The 24,394-nt window shown below is 56.6% G+C and overlaps 1 protein-coding gene across 1 annotated transcript in view; it reads right to left on the bottom strand.

Moving 5' to 3' along the window:
- The window catches only part of DNAH17 (dynein axonemal heavy chain 17), a 38,166-nt gene that overhangs the window by 8,253 nt on the left and 5,519 nt on the right, over positions 1-24,394 (bottom strand). The window contains exons 15-69 of the mRNA XM_064467427.1: positions 24,028-24,131; positions 23,784-23,924; positions 23,232-23,375; positions 22,795-22,977; positions 22,441-22,695; positions 22,156-22,325; positions 21,676-21,898; positions 21,481-21,597; positions 21,260-21,346; positions 20,829-20,981; positions 19,973-20,221; positions 19,634-19,756; positions 19,059-19,406; positions 18,887-18,978; positions 18,578-18,704; positions 18,200-18,352; positions 17,583-17,708; positions 17,341-17,448; positions 17,067-17,198; positions 16,424-16,584; positions 16,186-16,342; positions 15,642-15,746; positions 14,984-15,141; positions 14,260-14,398; positions 13,538-13,765; positions 13,238-13,375; positions 12,532-12,664; positions 12,123-12,250; positions 11,857-12,005; positions 11,463-11,745; positions 11,132-11,305; positions 10,714-10,921; positions 10,452-10,617; positions 9,779-9,881; positions 9,469-9,616; positions 9,011-9,102; positions 8,667-8,828; positions 8,350-8,514; positions 7,998-8,189; positions 7,384-7,650; positions 6,684-6,845; positions 5,873-6,106; positions 5,526-5,690; positions 5,319-5,414; positions 5,015-5,232; positions 4,561-4,768; positions 4,128-4,243; positions 3,572-3,764; positions 3,220-3,455; positions 2,786-2,908; positions 1,792-1,996; positions 1,102-1,266; positions 820-960; positions 515-685; positions 202-324 (exon numbers count right to left, since the gene is read on the bottom strand). Coding sequence (XP_064323497.1) covers positions 202-324; positions 515-685; positions 820-960; positions 1,102-1,266; positions 1,792-1,996; positions 2,786-2,908; positions 3,220-3,455; positions 3,572-3,764; positions 4,128-4,243; positions 4,561-4,768; positions 5,015-5,232; positions 5,319-5,414; positions 5,526-5,690; positions 5,873-6,106; positions 6,684-6,845; positions 7,384-7,650; positions 7,998-8,189; positions 8,350-8,514; positions 8,667-8,828; positions 9,011-9,102; positions 9,469-9,616; positions 9,779-9,881; positions 10,452-10,617; positions 10,714-10,921; positions 11,132-11,305; positions 11,463-11,745; positions 11,857-12,005; positions 12,123-12,250; positions 12,532-12,664; positions 13,238-13,375; positions 13,538-13,765; positions 14,260-14,398; positions 14,984-15,141; positions 15,642-15,746; positions 16,186-16,342; positions 16,424-16,584; positions 17,067-17,198; positions 17,341-17,448; positions 17,583-17,708; positions 18,200-18,352; positions 18,578-18,704; positions 18,887-18,978; positions 19,059-19,406; positions 19,634-19,756; positions 19,973-20,221; positions 20,829-20,981; positions 21,260-21,346; positions 21,481-21,597; positions 21,676-21,898; positions 22,156-22,325; positions 22,441-22,695; positions 22,795-22,977; positions 23,232-23,375; positions 23,784-23,924; positions 24,028-24,131 — 9,047 coding nt within the window. The remainder of the gene's footprint in view (positions 1-201; positions 325-514; positions 686-819; positions 961-1,101; positions 1,267-1,791; positions 1,997-2,785; positions 2,909-3,219; positions 3,456-3,571; positions 3,765-4,127; positions 4,244-4,560; positions 4,769-5,014; positions 5,233-5,318; positions 5,415-5,525; positions 5,691-5,872; positions 6,107-6,683; positions 6,846-7,383; positions 7,651-7,997; positions 8,190-8,349; positions 8,515-8,666; positions 8,829-9,010; positions 9,103-9,468; positions 9,617-9,778; positions 9,882-10,451; positions 10,618-10,713; positions 10,922-11,131; positions 11,306-11,462; positions 11,746-11,856; positions 12,006-12,122; positions 12,251-12,531; positions 12,665-13,237; positions 13,376-13,537; positions 13,766-14,259; positions 14,399-14,983; positions 15,142-15,641; positions 15,747-16,185; positions 16,343-16,423; positions 16,585-17,066; positions 17,199-17,340; positions 17,449-17,582; positions 17,709-18,199; positions 18,353-18,577; positions 18,705-18,886; positions 18,979-19,058; positions 19,407-19,633; positions 19,757-19,972; positions 20,222-20,828; positions 20,982-21,259; positions 21,347-21,480; positions 21,598-21,675; positions 21,899-22,155; positions 22,326-22,440; positions 22,696-22,794; positions 22,978-23,231; positions 23,376-23,783; positions 23,925-24,027; positions 24,132-24,394) is intronic.

The raw sequence follows: 24,394 nt of genomic DNA, 5'->3' as shown, positions 1-24,394 counted from the left end.
GGGCTGAGTGCGCACCCCCGTGCCACTGGCACACTGCTGTCCCACATCCCCTGCCAGGGCCTGGGATATGCCTGGTCTTACCAGCCGCAAGGGGCAGGGGGGCTTTTGGACCCTCCTGAGTGCTGCAGGTGACCCTGGACCCACCGTGCTGGAGGCTGTGCTGGCATCGCCTCGGCACAGTGAGCGACTGTGGGGACCAACCTTGATGCCACCCCAGCCCTGGGGCTGCAGGAAGTCCACGGGGGATGTGACACCGGCCTTGGAAGGGAAGCGCAGAAGAAAGTCCAGCTCCACCGGGTTCAATTCTTTCTTGATTGCCAGGACCTGGTGAGTCGAGAGCACAGCATCACGACTGCCCCAGCACATGTGGCCTTGGCACAAGGGGCTGTGCTCTGGGTGAGAAGCTACTGAGTACCCAGCAGCAGCACAGAAGTAAGCGAAAAACCTGTCTAAACCAACATAAACTCACATACAGTATTATACAACAGAAGCTCCAAACATTTGTCCATGTTACCTGGAAGGTAACCTGGGCCAGGAAAATGAGTTTGTCTCTCTCAAAGAGTCCCCGTGCGGTGTATGTGTAGACTGAGTAGGTAATTTCATCTGTCAGGTTGATCACCCTTTGCTTGATGTCGTCGTCAGGGGCTGTGTGCTGAATGGCCTTCTCAAAGACCCCATTGAATGCCTAAGGAAGAGCCGGGTGGGCAGCTCAGTGCCCAGGCTGCTGGGTGCTTTGTTACCAGCATAAATGCTGAAACACCGAATCTCTGAGATCCCCCAAACCCTCTCCTGCCAATTCCCTCCTTGGTCCACATCTACCTTGAGAGAGAACTGGTAGATGGGGTTGATCTTGTTGAGGTCACTCAGGATGAAGTACAGCAGGGATGCTCGCTCTGCCGCTGGCCTGTAGTTTTCTCTAGCAATATTTATTTGGACTTCGGTGACTTTAGCTTCTTTCACCTTGATGCACACGAAGGTGGGTGTTACTTAGCATCCTGGCACATGCCACCTCCCACTGAGTGCCAGCTGCCTGGCATGGTCCAGGAGAGCTCTCCTGTTGCCCGCGGCACTGCGGCACCAACTCTGGGGCAGCTTGCTTACTTTTTCCTCAATTTCCATGGCTGTGCGCTTGGTTGTTTCCAGGTTCTCCACCAGCGCTGTGTCCCCCAGGAAGTCCCCTGCAGCAGCAGACAGCCGGGCAAGCAGGGAGTCCTCCAGCTCCTTCAGCCTGATCTTGAACTCATTCTGGTTCTTTGTGAGGTCTGCCTACAACACCAGAACCCCAGAGATGCATGTGTCATTCAAGAGGCTGTGGTGAAACTCTGGCATCGATCGCTGCGACTTACACTGGATGCTTTCTAACAAACTGCATGCAACAGACTGTGGACCAGCAGCAGTTCTGCTGGCTTTATCTTCTACTGATTATAAATTCTGCCTTTACAAATGCAGCCCATGTAACATACTGAGGTACCTGTCAGCTGAGCAACACGTCTCTGAGCAACCAGCCAAGTTTTTCACGTTGTCACCAAAACACCAATGCAAGAGGAAGGTGGATGTGGTCCCTCCTGAGACACACTGTCGCCCGCAGGGTGAAGCGGTGAGCACGCCCGTGGCAGCGCCATGACCCCAAGCGGCCCACACAGATGGCAGGCTCTGGCTGGGACTCGCGTGGCTCGCGATAGGCAACAGCAAGCTCACAGAGGTGAGGTGTCACTGCTCCCTGCCAGCAAAGCCACCGCAGCTCCCCCCGGCCGCCCCCTGCCACCGTCTCGCTGGCAGCTGGGTTGTTACCTTCAAGGTCTCCAGGTCCGGCCGCTCTTTGGCCACCACAGCAGCCAGGAGCTGGTCCTCCAGTCCCTCCCGGGTCACCAAGAAGTTGATCAGGGTGCACTGAGCCTGCACCTCTGGCTTGTAGTGAGGGTTGGAATATTTGGTGTGCAGAATCAGGCGGAAGCGTGGGTGATATTCCACTTCTTTATCTCCTATCTTAATGTATCTGTTCAGGTGATTAAACAAATTAATTTCTGTACATTTTGCAGGAACTTGTCACAAACAGAAACTCTCAACCCTCTTGCTGTTCCCAGCCACTCAAGATGTATTTCTCTGGTTGGGAAAAGGCATAGCAAGGGCAGAAGTGCCAAAAGAGCCCTGGTAAGCCAAAGGCCAGAGGAGCAGAAGGAGCTGGTGGCTGCCCTGCCTGCAACTCTTGGACGGCTTCTGGGCACGTGCTGCTTTTAGGCACCGTCCCACGATACAAGGGGAGGGTGGCGCAGCTCCCTCCCCAGCAGCCCCAGGGCCCTGTCCCTGCAGCCCTGGGGGACCAGCCTTTGCAGACCCCAGGGGCACGGCCAGGAAGGTCAGTGGTGTCCGGGGAAGGCAGCACTGCCTGCAGCGGGGCTGGCAGTGCCAAGTGGGGCGGGGAAGATGGGGCAGGGGATTCTCAGCAAAAGCCCCATCACCAAATAGCTTCTGCATCTGCCAGGAGAACCCTCCCAGTTTATCGCACCTTATTGCAGGTGCATGAGGGAACACGCTCTTCTTAAACCATTAAATGAATTGGACTCTGCAGACCAGAATGGTCCAAAATGTCACATCAACTACAAGTGTCCCCACTGGGAAATACCCGGAGAGAACTAGGGGATGTGGCCAGAGGCTCTCGTGTGCGTGGGGAAGGATCAGGCCCCATCTGCTGTCATGCAGAGGGGCGTAAATTGGCATTTTAGGGCAGGCGTGGTTGCTCAGAGCAGGTGAACCTCCTCAGCACAAGAGAACAGGCTGTGCTGACCTGCCCTTCTTGGTGGTGTTCCTGCCCAGCAGGTGGTCCAGCACCGGCTCCACAGTCTCGCCAATGTCCTCGATCAGCAGCGTCTGTCCTTCAGAAACCGCCCGCTCGATGGTGTCCAGATAGCTGTGGCCGAGAGGGGAGGGAGGCACGGTGTGGGGCAAGCGTGTGCACTGCGGGGAGCTCAGGTGAGCTTGGGTGAACGCCCTCCAGCCGTTGCACCCTGCTGTGACCCCCGTGGTGCTCTGCAAGCCCTGGTCCCAGCAGAGCCCATGGAGGTATTGGGTGCCCCCATCAGCGCTGCTGTCCTCAGGTGTCCCAAGTCTGATGGGGAACGTGGGTTCCCTGTCCTGCAGAGCCCTGCACCCCGCTGGTGGCAAGGGAAGAGGGGGCTGTTCCATCCCAAGCCCACAGCTGCCCCGCAGCACCCAACCCACCTCCTCTGGCCCAGGCGGATGGCCCACAGCTCCTCCCCATATTTGTTCTTGATCCACTTGATGCCCTGGAGCTGGGCATCCACAAGCAGGGGCCATCGCTGGGTGTTGCAGAGGATGGTGGCATTCTCGGTGGACGTGCGGTCGCTGGGCAGCCCCTGATTGCTCCAGGCAGCCACATCAGCAGCGTCGGTGAGAAGGCTGAGGGGGTCCAGCCCTGGGGTGATGGGGATGGGCACCTGCCGGGGAGGGGCTGTTGGGTGCCTGGCCACGGAGGAGTGGGAGCCCCTCGGTGCTGGCGGGCATGGGGGGAAGGAGCCCCAGGCACCCCGGGACAGGACCTGTGGCCACTCACCGCCAGCCTGCTGAGGAAGGGAATCCAGTGGTTCTCCAGCAGCTCGGCTCTGTACTTCTTGGTGAAGTAGCCAACATATGACACGAAGGCAGAGACCAGCAGCACATCTCCACACAGCATCTTTTCCTGCTCTCGGAGCATCTCCACTGACTCAGCCCAGCGGACATTTTCGGATGCCAGACCCCCGATGAGCCTGGGGGGCGGTGAGAGGAGACAGCAGCTGCTGTGGTGCTGCTGCTCCAGGTGCTGTGCGGGGCTGGGGGGACTCAGCTGTGATGCCCCAGTGCAGCCATCACCAAACGCTGTTCGGATTAACCCACTTCTGCTTGGGCAGTGGGCTGCCCTCACCTAGGGCACATAGCTCTGCAGCTGCAACCCCTGCCCACCCCCACCCCCCCCACCCCAAGTTTCTGGCCCAATTCATACTCAGGATTTTTTAATTTTGAGGGGAGGGAGGGGGTCTTGTGCTTCCATGACCCCTGTGTCATTGTCACCAGGCAATGCCAGGGAGCAGCAGATGGTCCCAGCGCTTCTGGAGCCGGCGTTTGCATGGTACCTGTTTGCCAACGTGATGACTCTGTTGGTTGCATCAGCCTCCTGCTGGCATTTGATTTTTTCAGCTGTAGCTTTCTCAAATTCTGCAGTGAGAGCTGCCAAGTTGGCATTCAGATCCTTCAAAAGACAACACATCTACAGTTACCTCCTGCACACACAGTACAGCTGCAGTAAGCTGCCAGGCCAGGAGAGAGCTCTGCCTCCCCAAAGGAGACTTGCAGCACTCCCTGTCATGATGAGGCAACTCTTGCACCTGGGCTCCAGGTTATATGAATTATAGAAGTCTTTCTTGCTCGTTTCTGGCTTCTGGCCGTGACCTGCAGCCAAATTGCCAGTGGCTGATGGGGGCCGCGGTGGGCGCTGGCCAAGGCAAACAATGGCTGGCTCCAGCAGCTGGCCCTGGCCAGGGGCTGTGGGAGGGGGCACGCACTTACGGCAATTTTGTTCTTAATGCGACTGAGTTTTTCTTGTGCCTCCGCCAGCTCAGCGTTGGCTTCCTCCAGCGCCTGCCTCTTGGGCTCCACCTCACAGAACACCTCGTAGAATCGAACGATGTTTAGGCACCAGGAGCACAGACCTGCCGCGGCTGTTGACTTTGACATTATGAACTCTGGATCAAAACTAGGGTCTGACTGGTAGGGCCTGGAATGGGAGAATATGCTGTGCTGTGACACTGTGCCATGACTGCTGGTGGTGCCGTGCTGCTCCTCCTGGGGCTTGGGCTGCCAATGGGCAGCAGGGCAGGAGAGCAGAGCAAACGCCTGGATCCCACTCCTGCCCTTCGAACCCCACTGCACTCGCTGGGTGAGGGTCTTTCCTGGACACCCTGCCCAGGGCAGCCCTGCATCAGGGGGCTGGGCAGGGGGCAGGAATTGGCCATGGACTCACTGAAATGCCTTGAGACAGGCCTCAGGGATGTGCTCCTTATCAAACTTCTTTAAGGCATCAAGGAAAGTGTCTACTTTTCCCATCATCACTTTTGCCGCCTTCCAGCTCTTATCCTTCGGTATCTTGCCTTTGGGGGCTGTCAGGATCATCACGGCTGCTGTCACGTTCACCACCGCTTGAGGTGGGGACCCGAAGGACTTCAGCTCTGTCAGGTTGTTCTGGGAAGGGACCATGGGGCTGATGAGCATTGCCCTAGCACAGGGATGCAAGCCAGGGACCTGCTTCCCACTGGGGGGTTGCCCACCTTGTTGAGTGTATTGAGGGCCTCCTGGGCAGCTATGAGTGCTGGCTCTGCTTTTGCCAGGTCGGTCTCGCAGGCTCGCTGCTTCTCAGCCACATTCTGGGGAGGCAAGAGGACGGGATGGGGTGAGGGGCCAGAGCCAACAGAGCTTGCGCTGCCCCATCCTGTGTTGGACCCCAGCGTGGTGGGCACCAGCTCAGCGCCACACACCGTGTTGATGGCCTGGACCTTCAGCTCCTCCTCATCAGCAATGGCTTTCTCCCTGCTGACCTTCTCCGTCTCGACACCCACCACGTGGATCAGTTTATCTGCATCCTCGTTCTTCTGCTTCAGTTCTGCTTCCTGGACCGCCAGCTTGGCTTTCAGGTCATCCACCTTGATGGGGGGAGAAACAAAGAGGATCAGAGGGCTGATCCTGCTGAGCCCTGCCCGGCCTCGCAGTGGCAGCTCAGTACAGCTTGGGGACCTTGTGGCCACCGACACTGCCCTGCGGGGTTGTGTCTCCTCTCGCCCCCCCAAGCTGGACCCGCAGCAGGCACGATGCTGTGGGCAGGCACCTGTGACGCTGTGCTCTGCAGCTTTGTCAGCCCCTTCTCCAGCCTCTCAATCTTAGCAGTGAGTTCGCTCCTTTTTTTTGACAGCAGGTTTTGGTAGAGCTTTATCTGCTCCAGGAAGGTCTTTGGCGTGGTGTAATTATAGCGTCTCTCCATGGCCAGGTAGGTCTTGGACATCTCCTTAACACTCATGTGGACGTAAGCCATGAACTGGCTGATGGAGGCCTTGACCTCGGCCTGCGCCAGAAGCACGGACGGTGAGTTGCCGTGCCATGCGGACGCAATGCCAATGCTGGGGTAGAACGGAGCCTTCCCGCAGCATTGGTTCCACATCCAGCCGCAGAGGCCGGGAGGGAAAGCACTGCTTTTTGTTAAAGAGCACAACACATGGCCGAGAAATGTAGGTGAGCGCAGCACTAACGATGCTGGTTCTTAAGCCCCGCTCTAGTTTTCCTGGCTCTAATCCCCCAGGTTAACCTGGGCTGCACTGGGGAAAAGCTGCTCTTTCCAGGCTGTTATTTGTGGCAGTGTTTTAAGGACAAATGGGAAACAAGGAAAGGTTCGTCCCCACCAGCATGGTGTGAGGCTGCAGGCTCTGACCCTGGAGCTGACTGTGAGCTTACCCCAGACCCCATCCCTGGCTTGCTGCCCCCAGCACCTCCAACTCATGCCAGACCCCCATCCCTGGGGCATGTTGCAATAAGGAGAGCAGCAGAGGTGCAGGTCATTCCCCAGAGCAGCCTGGTTTCTCCAGCCCCTCTGGACAGTGGGCTGTGCACAGCCTGGCATGCACCAACCCAGGGTTCCAGCTCACCTCAATGTCTCCTGTTTCTTCTAGGAACCTGCTGCTGACGGACACAAGCGCATTCTCCGGCCACTCGTGGAACCAGTCAATGGCTGTGCAGTTGACCACGGCAGGGAACCTCCTCGCTCGCACCCGCAGGGTTGAGCCCACAGGGGAGAAGCAGAGGATGACCTGGGGCAGAGCACCACGGGTGAGTGGTGCATCCCCACTGCCGGGGGCTGAGCTCGTGCAGGGGCCAGCAAGAGCATTGTTGTGTGCTCTACATCGCTGCAAACTCTTCTGCTGGAGATTAGGGTTTTGCCTCCTGCCCATTAACTCCCCTTCCCAGTACGTAGGAGGTGGTCTGTGACTGTGCACCCTGCACCTCTCAGCGGGGTCAGGGCTGGCACCGGATCCCCTTTGGTGGCTGTGGTAAGCGGCATCAGCAGCATCGGCATCACTGTGAGCACCCAACACAGCCTGGCCCTGGCTCGTGGATGTGGAGGCTGCGCACCCCGCCTGTGCCCCAAGGGAGGTAAATACATGGGTGTGAAGAGCGGCGCCCTGGGGCAGAGAGCACACCATTGGCTGGGGAGCCTTCGAAAACATCTTTCACCCAAACCCATCACTGTATCATGAAACCACATTTTTCTGTGTGCTGTCTGCAAATAGGTTTGAATTAGGCAAGACAGGAGCACTGACAAAACCATCCTCCTGAATGAACACCCACCTTTAACTGTTGCCTGACTTTTTCTATAAATAATTTCCAGCAGTTTTCCCTTGTATCTTGCAATCCAAGGAACTTCACTTGGGGCCTCATGGCACTGATAATATTTTCCAGGTCATCATCCTGAAAAAGCCCCTGCACCTCCCCGGATGCCAAGAAGTCATTGATTAGGACCAGGAACGATTCGTCAGCGACCTGAGAGTCTGTCATCAGGAACACGGTGGGGATGTTCTTCACGGCCGCCTTGATGTACTGGGAGGCGAGGTCCAGCTGCGGCAGGAGAGAGACTGGGAAGGAGCCTTTGGGAAGGTACTGGGTGCCTGCTGCTCTGCTCAGCAACGGGGCCAGCCGCCAGGGCTGCCTGCACTGCACCTCCCTCACGAGCAGCTCCTGCCTGTCCCTGGCTGGGAAAAAGCTGTCGCCCCTTGGGACAGGACTCATGGGTATTTGAGCGTATTGTGTGGTACACAGACATAGCGGTGAGAGCAGAGCCGAGCCCTGTGCACCCACCCCAGCACCGGAGCCACTGCGGAGCTTCGCACCACTCCACATTTGCAGGATCTGTCCCATGAGCAGGCAGTGCTGCCCCAGGGGGCTGGGAGGAAAGCTGCTCTCACCTTCAGGTCTGGGATGCCATAGCCTTTCTTCAGTGTAATCTGAAACACATTCAGATTGCTGATGTATGCTGCTAGCCGTGCCAGACTCTGCTTCCCGCTGCCTCCTACCCCCACCAGCAGTGCATTGCCCCGGGGAGACTCTAAGATCCGACTAATTCTGCAAATATGAGACACTGCATCTTCAAAGAGCACCTGAAGAAAACAGGAGAGGAAGGTTTGATATTCTGAATCACATCAGGAAAAGCAGCAAACGCCCCATTATGTACAAACCCGAGCAAGAGCAATGCTGCAGCCATGTCCCTGTGGTGCGAGGGCTGCCTCGGCATGGAGCTGCCCACAGCAGGGCACTCACCAGGCTCATCGCCACGTTCATCTCGTTGTAGCTCTCCAAGGCTTCCCCCAGCAGCTTGTTCAGGGCTGGCCAGCTTGGCACCGGCAGGTACTTGGGTTCCCCTATGCCCTGAGCGAAGTGGCAGTAGATGTTGGGCTTGGCGAACACCATGTCTTCATTGAATTCCTGGGAGAAGCAAGGCCAGACATGGGGCTCAGCTGTGGGACACCCGGGGGGTACTGCTGCCTGTGTCACCGCTGAGCCTGTGCTGGGGAGCTCAGCCTGGCAGTGCAACTGCACTGGGATGGGGCACTCCCTCATTTTCCATCACAACTTACATCAAAGAACTTCCTGCAGGTGTCCACCAGCATCTTCCCAAAGTCTTTTTGATCCTTTTCATCGACAAGCTTGTCTCCATACACCCTCTCAGCTTCGTGGAGCCAGAGACGCACCAAGTCCATGGGACTTTTCAAGCATTCCGGGGTGGAGAACAACAGGCCCTGACAAACACGTGAATCCCTCAGTCCTCGGGGCTTTATTTTACTGCTACTCAGAGCTGAGTTTAGGGGTTGGCTTTGGGAAGAGGTCATGGTACTTTTCAAGGACATGGCACACTGCAAGGATGCATGGTGAAGGAGAGAAAGGAATAAGGATGTTTTAGTGGAAACAGCCCTCCCACTACCTGGAATATGTTGGAGAGGTCGCGGAGGTTGAAGAGGTAGTGGAACTTGATGGCTGTAGGCAAGAAGGTACAGGCAACCTTCTGGTGGAGCGCTGTTGGCAGGAAACAGGGGGTGAGCCAGCAGGCAGGTCCCCAGAGACCCTTGCAGCCTCCTGCGGGATCACTGAGCCTGGCTCGCTTTCCCCTATGCGAGCTTTGGCAAGTAGGACAAGCCTGAGGTTTTAGTTGGACCATTTCTAGGGACATGATGCTGTGTTTTGCACAAGAAGAGGAGAAAAAGAGGGACGGATGTTTCATTTGCATGGTGCTGTGAGGTGGAGGTGCAGCGTGAGACTCCTGGGGCACTGGCTGGTTGTGGTGCGGTTGGGTTTCCTGGTGCCAGTAGGTGCGGGTGCATTCCCTGGGGCCAGCGTCGGTGCATGCTGCCTTCCCACCCCCCCAGCTTGGCAGGGGCTCACCCAGCGCTGCTGCTACCAGCTGGGGCTGCAGCTTCTGGACAGCCAGAGGCATCTTCTGCAGGGCCAGGTGCTGCGCGAGGATGGTGCTGTACACAGTCAGCAGAGCCTCCTGGCCAGGAAAGCTCATGGCGAAGACGCAGAAGTGGCGCTGCAAAAAGGGGCAAAAATTCAGCTGGGAGCCCTGCCCCAGGGGCTGATGCAGCCAGCTGGCACTGCAAGGTCCCCCACCCCATCCCACCCACTCTGGGCTCTGGTCCCAGAAGAGCAAACCCACTGGGGCACAGCCCCATGCCCCACAGGTCCTGTGTACCTGCAGCCTGGAGTCGATGGTGAAGGACCCTGCGGTTGGGTTCATGCAGGCCACGTACTGACAGTTGTGAATGTCCTTCAGGGTCAGTTTGTTCCTGTCATACCTGCACAGGGACCAGCACCATGAGACTTTCCCCAGTGACGGGTTCCTCCAGGCGGGCTGTGCCCCACCGGCCCCATGGTGCTCCGTCGGAGGCAACGCAGGAGCAGGGATCCCCATTTCCCCAGCGCTCAGCTAAGCCTGGCATCGCCCTTGGCAATGCTGCGTGGGACCCCTCCTGCGCCCCATGGCCAGACCTGGCTACAACCCCCCCACGGCAGCGAGCCCTCCCTGCTGCCTGCGCTGAATGCTGCGCTGCCAGGCATGGGGATCCCCTGCCGGGGTTTCCTGCACCGGCACTGGCAGCGTGGCTGTTTGCTTTGGATGGTGTTTGGAGCCACCAGCAGAGAGTTTTCCCATTCCTCTGCCAAAGTCTTCCCAGCAGCTCCAGGAATGAGCGGGCTGGGGAGGAAACAGGCAGCTCAGCTCCACGGGCAGCATGGTGCAGGAGGCAGCATGGGCAGGCCACAGCTGGGCTCTTCCACCAGCATGGGAGAGGCACCAGCACAGCACAGGTTTGCTGTGCAGAGGGTCACCAAGCCCCTGCAGTGGGGGCCGCCAGCCGGGTACCCACCAGTGCCCGTGGTCCATGTGCTGCCGGATGAGTGTGTGTGGTGCCACGGTGCCGTATTTGTCCACCTCCGGCATGTTCATGTCATCGATGAAGTAGATAAGCCTCCTGGTCCCAGGTGGGCCGTAGTTCCTCCCTGATTTCTTCTCCAGGGGCTTCTCAAGGATAGCTGCAATGAGAGGAGTGGGTGGGTGGTGGGGCAGCACTGTGGGGCCATATGGCATAGCCCAGTGCAGGGCTGGCTGGAGGCTCAGGCCAGCCTTACCCTGAAGCATGGCCGAAGTGGTGTAGAAGTTAAAGGGCACAGACTGCACGAGGTAGTCATCTGCACTGAGTGCTTCAAGCTTGTCCCACATCAGGACTGATTTTCCTGTCCCTGCGTTCCCCACCAGCATCACTGGCCTTTGCTTCTCCATCAGCAGGTCCATGAAGTAGCGCACGCGAATGGTCTCCATCGTGTGAACCATGGAGGCCTGGGGAAATCACACTGTTAATCCCCAGAGCTCACCTCCTGCAGCTCTCACTGAGGTTTCCACAGGGTAAAGTAGAACCACAGAAAGCCATGGGGTTTGCTGGGTGCCACCAGCCTGGAGCGGCTGGGTCTTGCCCAGCATTGCTCAGGGGAAGACCATGGAGTAATAGACAAATAAAACACATAAACACAGAAAGCTTGTGGGAAATACCTGTAAAGGGACTTCAGGATCAAGTTCAAATTTTGGCACTTTTTCAGTCCAGAGCATGAATTTCTTTGTTTCTGGATCAATGTAATAGTCAAAAATTGTCCCCTGAGAAGGAAACTTGACGGTTTTAAACTCGTTCACCCACCACTTGCTGAACTCCACACGGTAATCCACGAGCTGGAAGGAACGAAACAGAGAAAAACTCAGAAATCAGCCAATGTTGTTGCTTTAGTATTTTTCTGAAGGGATGCAGCCAAGGGACGAAGCTGGGCAGGAGGCTCTGGCAAGCAGACAGATGGGGGCAGGTGCCAAGTGGTTGATTCTGCAGCCGTACCTGGTCCTGGAACATGGCCCCACCGAAGGCCCAGGCACAGGCAAAGACAAAGTAGAGCTCGTAGAGCTCCCGGGGTGAGTCTGGTGGGGTGGTCTGTGGTGTCAGGAGGCACTCCAGCAGGTACAGCACCGTCTGTATCACTGTGATCTCGGGGATGGGGGTGATCTTCTTAAATCCAGACTTGAGCTTCTCTAGGCACACTGGCAGGTACTTGTCAAAGAGGATCATCAAATTGGCCTTCTCGGACTGCACCGTCCTCGTCTCTATCCAGCTGGTCACAATGCTGTGGGAGGGATGGGCAGGGCTGCAGGCGAGCACACGGTAGACCAGTGCCCATCCCATCCCACCCCGTCCCGTCCCATTCCATCCCATCCATCTCCCTCCCTGGGCTCACGGGTTCCAGCCCAGGTCTGTGGGATTGATGTAGAGGATTCCTGCCCGGGACACGGTTGCTGGCGTGGCAGTCCGCAGGTGGCTGATCTCAAAAAGGAGCCGCATGGTGGGGTTGAGGGGGATGCGCTCATTGCTGGCCAAGGTGAGAACCTGGGGAAAGTGGCCCATGATGGGTGAATGCCCTGATCTCGGGGCCCAGGCATGAACACAAACTGATCACCCCAAATTAATAAGTAAGCAAAGCTCCTGGTGTGTAATGGTACCGACCTTATTGTCATCCATGACTGTATTCAGGGATTCGATCCACATGGGGTCAATATCTCCATCAAGGATGATCCACTTAGGCCCCTTATGTGTGATGTTGGCCAGGTCACGCATCGCTGAAGAAAACAGACCTGCCCCAGCGAGAGAGACACGTGGGTTTGTCCTTTCCACGTATGGCACATTTGCTGGGGAACATGTGGGCCTGGCTCCTTCCCTGAAACATGCTCCTCCTCCCCCATGCTCCAGTAAAAAGCCCCAAGGAAAGGTCTTCCCAATCCATCACCACATCACAAAGTATTTACAGAGACACATTTTTTGAAGGTATTTGCTTATGCGTCAGCTGCTGCTGAAGGATGGTTTGGGCCAGTTCCCACTTGGGGTCAGTGACCGCTCACAAGCGTTGGTGTCTCACCGTCCCGCCACTCTCGCGTGGATGGATGAATAACCCCAAACAACTCATTGCAGGTTACAGCCTTTGGGTCGAGGTCCACTGTGACCGGCTTCCGCTTCATATTTTGGTATGTCTTTTTGAGCGACCTCAGCACCTGCGGTGAGGGGAACGGTGCAGCCTCAGCTGCTGCTCCTACGAGGGTCTTTGGCAGCCTTTGCCTGCAGCCAGGGGCGCAGAGCCTTGCTCCCACCCGCTGCAGAGCACCCAGGCCCAGATAGCTGCTGGGAAGGCTCTGGACCTTCCTCTGCAGAGCTGGCTCTTGGCTGGGGTGTTGTGGGAGCCCAGAGCCCTGCTAGCAGACACCATCCTGCCTGCCCTGCTGGCACTACAGCACACTGAGCATCATGAAAGCGTGCCCCTGTCTGCTCCCTGCCTCATCCCTGCTCTGCTTACGGGTGTCCCAGGCAGCCCCTGAGCTGTGCATCCCAAACCTGCTCACCTCCATGGGCTAAGCCCAGCATGCATGGTGCTAGAGGGCCAGGTGTGGCCATGGACACCGGCCGTGCTACTGTCCCCTACCCCGATGCTGCTGCTGGTGCAGCTGGGGATTTGCACGGCCAGCCAAGGCCAGCAGCAACATACTCGCCAAGAGAATGGGGAGGCCATGGGATGTGCTTGGCCAGGGGCAGGAGGGGACTTGTGTCCTTGGGGGTGGTTTGGCTGCTACCTGGGACTTGCCACAGCCGGCGTTGCCGATGATGAAGACGGAGTGTCTCACTTGCAGCAGCTCCTCCAGCTGCACCACCTTCAGAACGAAGCTCTCCTCCGCCTGCAGCTTCAGCTCCAGCACGGACTGCCTAATGATCTGGGAGGAAGAGTGGGTGCTGACCACAGGCAGCCGTCACAGCCTTGGCAAGGCCCTAGAGGCAAGCTGGCCACCCCCAGGAAGTGCCAAATGCGCCTTCAGCCTCTGGACCCTGCCAGGGCTGTGACGTCTCTGGCGCTAGTGCTCTGCCTGGGCTTGCACCTTCTCAAAGTTGAGGTCCCTCTTCCTGGGGACGTCCAGGGCTGGGAACAGGTCTCCAATCAGCCCCATGAAGACAGGTAAGTCGTCTGTCACAATCTTAGGGATGTTGAAGTCTCGTAAGGCTCTCATCAGAACTTGGTCCTCGGCACGGCCAGGGTCCCCTCTCTTCAAGGAGCCAGCTACCACCAACACGGACTTGATAGCCCGCAGACCCCAGTCATAGTGGTCCTGCCGACAATCAGCAAAGGATTACAATTTTACTTTGGTGAGGGAGAACCACTTTAAACAACACTGCAGAGGAACACCCTGTCAATTGCCCCACACCCAGGTTATCCAGGCAGTGCCCAGCAGGCTGGACTTAAAGGGAGCTTATTTACAAGACAAGCCCCAGTGAGTCACGAGGTGAATGGCGGTCTGGCTTGCTTCCTGGAAGCATAGTTTTTTTGTAAATCACTTCTGCTGAGATGAATAATATCTGGATGCTCTCATCTTAACTGGCTGCATTCTATTCTATTCTATTTTTGGGCTTCTTGATTTTTTCCAGAAGGCAGAATCTGCCATATGATGCACCAGTGTGGAAGTGGAATTTGTCCAGCCATAAACCTGAACTATGCAGAACGTCAGCCAGCACATTGCTACCAGCAATCCTACTAAAATCTGTCAGGTTTGAAAATAAAATTAACTCTTTAATCTTAAAGAACCTTGCAATACTGTTAAATTACCTGTTTAGATAGTAGCTCTTTGCAGAGTGTGTACAAAGTAATGAACTTTCTTGCTAGAAGCTTAGCATCAATAAAACCTTCTGCAACAAGCATGATTTCACAGATCAGTTCAAAATCAGGAACCACCATGGCGCAGGGTCTGGAGAAGAGCAGCAGCAGGTTAGCAGGGCTGTGCACAGACATCCACATGTCCCTTGCCCTCCCACAGCCAGCAAGAATTTGCACCCGAGTTTCCAGAATAAAGCATTCCCTGCTGCTGTCAACATCAGAGAATCAGTCAGTAATTTATGCCAGCTGGGGTCTCTGGAGGTCTCTTGTCCAACATCTTGCTCCAAGCAGGGCTCAGGTTACCCTGGGCCTTCTTCAGTCACAGTGTGAGTTCCTCCAAGGACAGAGATCCTGCAGGATCCCTGCCAGTGCTTGACAATCTTTTTTCTTATTCCAGCTGGATTTTTAGCTGAAGGTGGCAGTTAGACACCTTGAGCATCCCCTTCTGAGGCTGAACAGCCCAGCTCTCCCAGCCTTTGACCATCTGAGGGGCTTTGAGGAGGGCTGTCCTGGGGAGCCAAGGTCTCCCTGACACAAAGGCTGCCAGTACACACAAATATCCTTGTTTGCAGTAGCAAAGGCTTAGTTCATGTTATGGATGTAGCAGGTGAGTGTTACCACAGGGTTAAATGCTGTAACGACTGCCAGTTACACTGACCCATCTGCCTGCAGGTACCTGAACAGAGCTTTTAAGTTTTCAGGCAGTTCTGTCCGTCCTGCGTAGCCAGGGTTCATGGTGATGAACAGCCCAACCGATGGGACGAGAGTGATCGTCTCTCCAAGGAAATGGAATGTTTTCTTCTTGGTGCGAATTGCATCTAGGACACATTTCACCTAGCAGGCGAGTGAAAGTGTCAGTGCCGGCAGCCCCCACAGCCCCCTGCCCTGCACCCCTGGCTCACCCTCATCGACCGCCCACTGAAAACGAGCCTGGAGGTTCAGTCCTGCCATTGGCAATGCTAGAAATAATATCGACAGCTTGCTGAAGGCACGGCAGTTTAGCAATCCCCAGGCTCCGGAGAGCTGGCCTTAAATCAGCTTCTTCCCAGGCATTGCGACGCCCTGTCCCTGGGCGACGGCAGAGCCAGCAGGGCTGTGACGGGTCACTGGGATGGGACACAGCTGGGCTGCATGATCTTAAACATGCCCAAAGCCTCCATACTGCTGCACTTCCCCTCCATTCGCCTCCCAACATGACACACTGGAAATAGCTGCAAACCATCCCTTTGAAAATCAGGTTTACCTGAGACAATGTTCAGTACATGGAACTGGAAATGCTGAGAGGCTCATCCAGTCCCTATGGCACCCCACGCTGCCACTGGTTTTGCACGTACCTGCACAGCAATCACAGACAAAACCTCCACAGAAATGCGATTGAATTCGTCGAAACAGCCCCAGGCGCCGGTCTGAGCAAGCCCCTTGTAGATGTTGCCGCAGGACTGGAGGGAAAGCACCGGAGGTGGGCTTTAGACGCCAAGCTTTTATATGGATGCTGCAATGTGGGCATTTGTTAAGAAAGCTCAAGTGTGGGGGACTGCTCGTAATTTTATGTTTTGTGCTGTTCCCTAGGGAAATGCCCCACAGTATTACAGCCCCCTTGGGCTCCCACAGGCTTCCAGGGACGTGAGCTGGCTGGAGCTGTGGGGGGAGTGAGTGCTGTGAGGTGGCACCAGGAGCTGCTGCTGGACCCACACATTCCTTGCCAGCTGCGGAGCCGGGGAGAGGAGAGCAGCTTCAGGGCATTGGCAACGGACACCGCGGCTGGACACAGGGGGTGCACGCTGCAGCGGTGCCTCCCAGAAGAGGATCCCCTGTTGTCATGGTGAACAACCCATGGCTCTCGCCTCAGTGCTGCCAAACCACTCCCCTTCACCCTACCTTGTAGTCCATCTGCTCGGAGCAGTTGAAGACATAGACCATCATGCCCACTGCCCGGCCCAGGTCCTTGGTGGTCTCTGTCTTCCCAGTGCCTGCGGGGCCAGCAGGGGCCCCCCCCATGAAGAGGTGGAGGGACTGCGTCAGGGTGATGTAGCACCTGCGGAGGGGAGGACGGGCAGGGCTGGGTGGTGCCAGCAGCACAGCACAGGCAGAGGGGGGTGCCGAGCCGAGCCCCTACCGATCTGTCAGGGGGGTGATGACCAGCCGGGGGGTGTTCCCCAGGTACTCGTAGGAGTATTGGAGCTGAGCGTCGCAGATGTTGGCGTAGCAGTGCCTCCTCCCCTCGTCCCAGCGGTGCCGGAGTTGGGACTGCCAGGTGAACGCTTGGGCACTCTCCACCTGTGGAGCAGCCAGCTGCGGAGGGCAGGCAGGCACCAGCACTGCCCGCTCTGACCCGCCAGCACCGTGAGCTCCCAAATACGTGTCGGACCATTTGTCACCTCCGTACACGACGAAAGCGTGCAAACAGGTCCAGTGCAATGCTGGGGTGGGTGAGGACTGTTCTACCACGTGGCCCAGCCCACCCTGCACCTGCCCACCGTGGTGCACAGCCCTGTGCCGAGGCTCCTGGCTCCCACCGAGCACAGCAGGAACCAGCAAAACTGCTCTTTAATCTGGCTTTCCACGAGACCCAGACCAGTCTTGTCTGACCCTGGCCATGCTGTCACCTCCCTGGCTCCCATGCACCTCTAACACCCCACGTGTGTTTTCCTTGTGCAGTCGGGATACTTTGAAAATATTGGAAAGTAAAAATAACAGGAAATCTTTGCTCAGAAGTGCCAAGAAGGAAAGCAGTAAAAATATTCTCCTGTAACAAATACCTTAGCAAGGATCATTTTGGCCACAACATCCCTGGCGTGGACATCAATAGTACAGATTGTCATGATCTTCATCCTGTCGCCTGGAGTTAGGTTTCCAATGAGTAGTGAAATCAGTGCATTTAGCTGAGTAATCTGAGGAAGGAAAGAAATGATGAACAGAAAAATGACATCATGCTTTGCCCATCTCGTGGTGACCCCCCCAGACTGGACTTCGCCTCTTCCAAGCAGAGGCGGGCTGCAGGACAGCTGCAGGTCAGGTCCAAGGGATGCCGACCTGCTTTTTGTTGTAATCCCTCATTGCGTTCTCATAGCCTTCCTCCAGCCTTGAAAAGGCAATGCCGACTTCTGTAGTCCACCAGATCTGGGTGCACGTCAGAGCAACCTACAGCAAACCATAGGGACAACATGCGTCCATGAAGGGCAATATGCTGGCTCCCTGGCTCTGTGCTTGCTCCTTCTCTTAGACCTCGGCTCGTGGATCCGCCGGCCAGCCCTGCCCGGCGTGGCGGCCCCCACCTGCGCTGGGTAGTCGAACACCCACTGCTCCCGCGGCTTCTCCTCGTAGGTCACCACGGCCTCGGGGATCAGGTGCTGCAGCGTGGAGCGCATGCTCGCCAGCACTCGGTTCAGCCAAACCTCAACCTGGAGGGTCACATCCAGCAAACCCTGAGAGAGTGGTTCCTAGCCCGTGCCCGGTCTGGCTGCACGACCCCGTGGCAGCATGCAAGCGGCTCCCTGCTGCGCTGTGCAGCAAGCTTCTCCCTGCACGCTGTAATGAGCTGCGTTGGGCCCTGGTACCAGGCCCCAACAGGGCATGTCCCATGGCAGTTTATGGTGCGTGGTCTGAGGGTGAACAACAGAGAGGGGAAAAACACTGCCTGAGGGGCTGCAAGATTGGAGTGGGTTTATATGACTGATATTGCAGCAGTGTTGCTCTAAAGCTGTAATGCAGATCCCATTTCTGGTTTTTGGTTGGTTTGGGATTTTTTTGTTTTGTTTTTCTGAAACGCTTCATAATTGCATTTCAAATCTGCTGCCAGGCTGTTAGTCCACAACACGCAAAAGGCTCGTCCCTGTCCTGAACCTGCCCACCTCTGCCACTGCAAGTTAGGGCTCCATGGAGCTTGGCTGACCTGGCCAGACAAGTCACAGTCTGCGTCAAAGGGCACGTACTCCTCATCCCTACTGAACATCCCCAGGCCAACCTTCAGGGGCTTTTTGTCTGGACTCATCTTAAACTTCAGTTTAGCCAGATTGTCGAACAACTTCGGCAGATGACGGGACACCTGAGAACAGAGGCACAGCAGAGGGTCAGGGAACCCCGGTTCCATGCAGAGGTGTAATCACCTCTTGGATTAATTCCTGCACATCTCTCAGGGTGCTGCATCCCTGAGAAAGAGGGTACCAGGGGTGGTCTGTCTGTTAGGATGAAAAATATTTTAAAACTGCTATAAGAAGTTAACGCACAAGAGACACAGGACTTGCCCCCATGCTTTACACTCAACCCATACCTCAGCTGGCTCATTCCCATTAGATAATATATCAAGCAGGTCTGCAGAGGAAACAAAGTAGAACCTGGGAAAAGCCAGTCTTTTGGTCTCAAGGTATTCTGCCAAAGCCTTCTCACAGAGCACCAATCTAACAGAAAACAAGGAGGAAAAACTGCAGTTAAAACCTCCATTAATTAATTTTTACCCTTTGCAAAGTCATTGCCATGTTGAGGAAGATCCCACTTTGGAGAAATCAAACTCTTCCTTTGGCCCTAGACCAGCTAGAGGAGGCCTCTCCATAAAGCTTCCCCAGGCCGACTCAAACCTCACCTTTTCTGCAACGCTTCTAGCTTGTTGTAGAGACCAGGCTTGTTTGTAGCTGCAATCACATTAGGAGTTTTTACTGCGTCGGCCATTAATTCCTGCAAGAGGGAAAATACTTCAGCTCTACTCTAACTGGCAGGGAGATCTATGGGGCCATGGGGGGCTATGGGCTTCGCACTTTGAAATCTTGATCAATAGCATCAAAATGCTTCGAGTCCTCTGGCAGTTGACTGCGGATGTCTTCGGAGCCGATGAAGATGCTTTCCAGGTGACTCCATGTCCTCTGCACCTCAAACCAGATGCTGATAACAGAGTCGGTGGTCGACAGCTTCTGCTGCCAGCCTGACACCTCCTGAAGGAAGAAGGCTAAGTACTTGGATGTCATCAGGTTCTGCAGCTGCGCTTGGTTGTCCTCCAGCGTCTCAATGAGCATCTCATCCGACTTGAGCAGCATGATGCCAGTCCTGGCATGGGGCTCGTGCTCGAACTGCATGGTCGCCCAGGTAGTGTCCAGGGTGTTCAGCACCTGCAGACGAGGCATGAGAAATGAGTTGGACTCTGTGGTGCTGAATCCCAGACCCTGCAGAAAGGCAAGGCAGCAACAGGAATGCCTCCTCCAGAGCATGAGCTCCACGGGTATCACGCTGGTGTGGACTCCAGCCCCCAGGAGCAGGAACACGAGTGCTTACAGCCACAGAGCCGCATCAGAGCAGGGTCCTCAGCAAAGCAGGGTAGGAACCGAGCCCCGTTTACCTTCTCCATCCCCGACTCTTTCATGGCTTTGTCCACGATGCCATGAACCTCATCCTCAAACTTGTGCAGGTTCAGCTGCAGCAGATCCGCGAGGGTCGTGTCCTCGGACATGGTAAAATTCACCTGGAGCAGAACCAGCACTGTCAGGGCATGGACGCCCCTCTGCAGAGAGGCAGCCCAGCAGCTCACCCAAACGAGCTCATTAACACCCATGTTTAAAGACCCTACATAAATATTTGCATATGGCCAGCATTGCATTCTTCCCCTGATGGATGCAAATCTCGAGAGCCTCCCAGGTCAGGGGTTGGAGCCAGGGAAGGGTAGGAGGGCTGGGGGCACCTTGGTTGCCTGCATGAGCTCATGCCAGTGCCGGTCCCTGATGGCTGGGTTCTGCAGCTCGTTCACAGCACGCAGGGATGTTATCATGTTCTTCACGCTGTTGTCCAGCCCTGTGAACGCATCCCAGCTTCTCATCTCCTTGTCCAAGCTCCGAATGTCTTTAGCAAATTTCTTACAATCAGTATCCATCTGCTCAACATTGATATCCTTCCACCTGGTGGTCTTCCAGTCGTCAATGCTTGTGTTAACCTGAATTTGGGAATACATTTTCACAGGACGTGTAATCAGTAGAAGCAGTCCTGCCTAGGATGAAGAGCCATATACCCAGCGCTTGCGCCCGCCGTGCACCCGCCCTGCCTCCCACACGGGCACGCCCAGCACCCACACACCCATTGCACCCATGCTGGGGTGCACAGCCCCCACATTAGCAGACCTGCTCTAATGCTGCGACAGCTTGCCCTGTGTCTCATCCTACCTCTCATGGCAATGAGGCTCTTGGAGGAGCTACGATGACTTTGCACCTTTGGCTGGCAATGCCCAGATGAACCAGGGCAGGGTGCCCGTGATGGGTGCCCACGCCTGCCAACAGCAGTCTGCTGTCAAGCCCCTGCCTGGAGGCAGCACTGGGCACTGAGCCCTGGCACAGGGGCCAGCACCAAGCCCAGGGCTCCTGGTCAACCGCAAACAGCTACTGGCAGCCACTGTCTGCAGATGCTGGGCAGATTGTCACAGCTTCAGGAACTTCAAAACTGTGAGGACCAGCCCAGCACACCCCAGAAGCCTGTTCTGCACACCCCCATGCTCCTGCCTCCTCCTGCCCTCCCCATCGTGCTAGCTCACAGACCGCGGCACGTACCAGGATGATCATGTCCCAGAGCTCCTTCAGCAAGCGCACCTCCCTGCGGCATGCTTTGAGCTGTTTATATTTTGGGACTGACACTTCGAAGAGCCCAGCTGACTTGGACAGGGCTGCCATGTCACTCTCCATGGCAGCAATGTTCTTCTGTTGCTGGCCGGACAAAAAGAAAAGGTCTCAGCTGGGAACTACGTGCCAGCAACATGTCTCCTACCCCAGTGATGGCTCCATCCTCGCTGCAGCATGGTGGGGATGGGAGAGTCACTGCTGTAGGGCCAAACCCTCCCCATCAAGCTGGGTGCCAGAGCTGAAGCCAGAGCTGCTGCCCCTCCCCAGGCCCTCTGTGTAGCAGCACCGAGCGCATGGGGCCGGGGGCAGCCATGCAGTGCCAGAGAGGACAGGAGCAGCCCTGGTGTCCTCCCCTTCATTACCTTGTTCAAGGACTTGTAGGGGTCTGGGTCAGTGTATGAAAAAGGGGCTCTTTGCCGGAACTTCTCCTGGAAGGCATGCTGCCGGACCTGTGCGGGGAAGATGGGGCTCAGGGGGGGCAGCTGGGAGCTGGCAGCCAGGAGAGCAGCAGGGGTCTTCCCAAAACTGCCAGGAGGCTGCTCACTCGCCCCTCCCTGCAGTCCCCAAGCCCCACTGTGGGTACCTCAAACTGCTGGCACTTCCTGCGGATGATGTTGACCTCGTTGGCTTGCAGGGGCGCCACACTCTGCTTGACACGCAGGGACAGCTTCTTGGTGTCATCCCAGTGCTCAGGGAGGTCCTGCAGCAAGCACCACATGGCATCAGCAGCCTGGCTGCAAGAAGTCCACGCCCAGCCCCCACATCCCAAGAGGCTCACGTGGAGCTGCAGGTGGATCTCCTCCGGCATCTCCTCTCCATAAGTGCTGAGCAGGGCAACTGTCTCCTTCAGGGGCTCAAACATGCTGTCGGTCGCTGCCTGCCTCTCCTTGACCCTCATCAGGTGCCCCATCACCTCCACCAGCCCATCATAGTCTCCCTCCTCCAGAGGTTTACTCAAGCCAGTGTTTGCCTCTTGGATGAAATCTGCCAGCTCCTGGAGGCTGGGAGGAAGATGGCAGTGCTCACTGGGCATCGCCGTCAGGGCTCACAGCTGCCCCTGTGCTCGTCTGGGGCAGAGCACGGCCCCCCAGGGACTCACGCCAGCAGGAGAGCCCAGCAGCTTCACCCCTGCCCCCATGGCTCTATCCCTTGCGAGCCTGCCCTGCCCTGGCACACAGTTGTGCCTTCACCACAGCCCAGCTGGGCTCCGGTCACTGGGAGTGCCCTGTCCCTAGTGGGGGGCTCGCCAGGCCCCTACCTGGTGGTGACATGGCTGGCGAGGTGCTGCCGGAGCACCAGGCTCCGGCCCCTGATGGCTCCCAGCAGCGCCTGCTTGAAGGGGCGGCAGTCGCTCTGCAGCCACCCTCCAAACACCTCAGTGTCTGAGAACTCCAACACCTCCTCACACAGCGCCTCGCATGCATCAATCTGGGGACAAGAGCTGGTCACGGCCCATGGCCAGCACCTCCCCAGGCACCCAGCACATCCCCAGGCATCCGGTGTCCTCTGGGCACCCAGTGCATCCCAAGCACCCGCCCCATACCTCCTGCTGAAAGAGCTGAAGGGATGGGGTCCTATGGGCTGGGGGCTCCTTTTGCTGTGGCTCTGGTTCCTCAGGAGTGGGGGCATTGCCCAAGGCGAGAAACCGCTGCAGGAACGCCCTGGGGTCCTCCAGCCACAGGTGGGCTTGCTCCTCGAAGCCGGCACTGTACTCCTCACCTTCTGCCATGGCACTGACCACCAGTGACACCACCTCCTCCCGCATCCTACTGAGATCCTCCTGCTCCTCCAGGGTGGTCTGAAGGGATGGGCAGAGCTCTCAGGGACCGGCTCAGGGGAGCAGGCATCCTCACCCACCTCCAGCTGAGCTGGGAGGTGCCACCCACCATGGACCAACCTTGTAGCTCAGCTTCCCTTCCAGCAGCCGAGGCATGCATGCTGCCGATGCATAGGTGTCACTGAGCAGGCTTTCCACCAGCTCCAAGAAACTGTTATTGTCGCCTGCGTCCAGTGAGGGATGGTACCGCACTCTGCCATCACACAGCTCCATGGACACCTCGAACAACGGGGCCACGTTGGTCTGAAAGAGGTCAGTGCCCCATATGGTGCTTTATTTCCCGCATCCCCCCTGGCCCCCAGCCCTGAGGTGCCCCCCGTGATGGGGATGAGGAGGGGACACTAGCACCTCCAGCACTCACTGCCCAGGTGTGCCGGGAAGCACTGGGACGGGCATGTTTGGCCACCAAATGCCTGAAGAAGGTAACAGCGAGCAGTGGGACATCCCGAGCACAGGCAAAGCAGGGGCACCACACTGCAGGGTAAACCTGGACCTACATCAGGGGTCATGCTCGTAAGCAGAAGCTGCAGAGATTTGTGGATAAGTCTGAAGAGTCCATCCAGCACAATTCCATCTATGTATCCCATGTAGTCCAGCCATATCTGTAATGACTTGTCAGTCTTAAACAGATTGGCATTCTCCTGCAAACAGAAAACCCCAAATAACACTTGTCAATAAATACTCAGCAAATATACCAGCTCCTAACACTGTGCGCGAGTCCTCTCTCATGGCCCCTGCAGGTTTGTCCTGGCTGGGTCTCACACGGATCCCACATCCTTCCCTTCTCCCAGCTGTATTTCACCAGAAGCTGCAGCCAAAGCCTCACCCCAAGAGGGCAGAGGATTTCTGGAATCCATGTGTGGTGTTTCATAGTCCTTCTCTGAGGCCTTGTCTCAGCAGAGACCCAAGGATTGCACCCCAGGTTTGAGTCCAGCGCTCACAGTTACAAAAGCGGGGACACCACTGGGTTCAGAGCATCGAGAACATGAGCACCAGACACAGTCCTTGTAATACCAACTCTGACTGAAGTGTTCTGGGACAAGTCTCACCTCCACCATCTCCTGGATCTTTACACCTGCGTCCCTAATGGCAGCACAGTGCTTGGCTAAGGTGTTTGCTTTCCCATCCAGGTCCAAGAGTGCTGCCTCCTTGTTGTCTTTCCTCTCAAACAAGGGAGTGGCTGAGCACTCCTGCAGGGAGAAGATGACAGGGCTGCTCCGCTGTGCTGCGGGAGGGTAAATCCCTGCAGGAGGCTTCCTGGGAAGGCCTTTGTAAAGCACCAGCAAAAGCTACCTCCATCAGCTGGGTGATATTTTCCAGGTTTAACTTTGCTTTCTGGACCCTGGTCTGCAAGTTGTACAAGATCTCTCTCATCTCCTGGATGTACTCTGTGACGCCTGGGAGGAAAACACACATCCAAGCTTGACAGGTTATGCAAATGCCTCCAAAGCAGCAAGCTGTGGTCGGGGCACTTCAGGGCTATTCACCATAGGGGGACACACGACCTGGACCCCCAACTCACCCACCCACCCATGCCTGCGGGGCAGGTGTCCACATTTTAGGTGTGATGGCTGTAGGGAGCTCAGGACAGCTGCTGGGCCAGGTGCTGGCGACCCTCGGAAATGCAGAGAAGATCTCTGACCTTGGGTGGCCAAGGGTG

Source organism: Phalacrocorax carbo, chromosome 16 (genome assembly GCF_963921805.1).
Source record: "Phalacrocorax carbo chromosome 16, bPhaCar2.1, whole genome shotgun sequence".
Lineage (NCBI taxonomy): Eukaryota > Metazoa > Chordata > Aves > Suliformes > Phalacrocoracidae > Phalacrocorax > Phalacrocorax carbo.
This window is presented reverse-complemented; position numbering and strand designations above follow the sequence as displayed.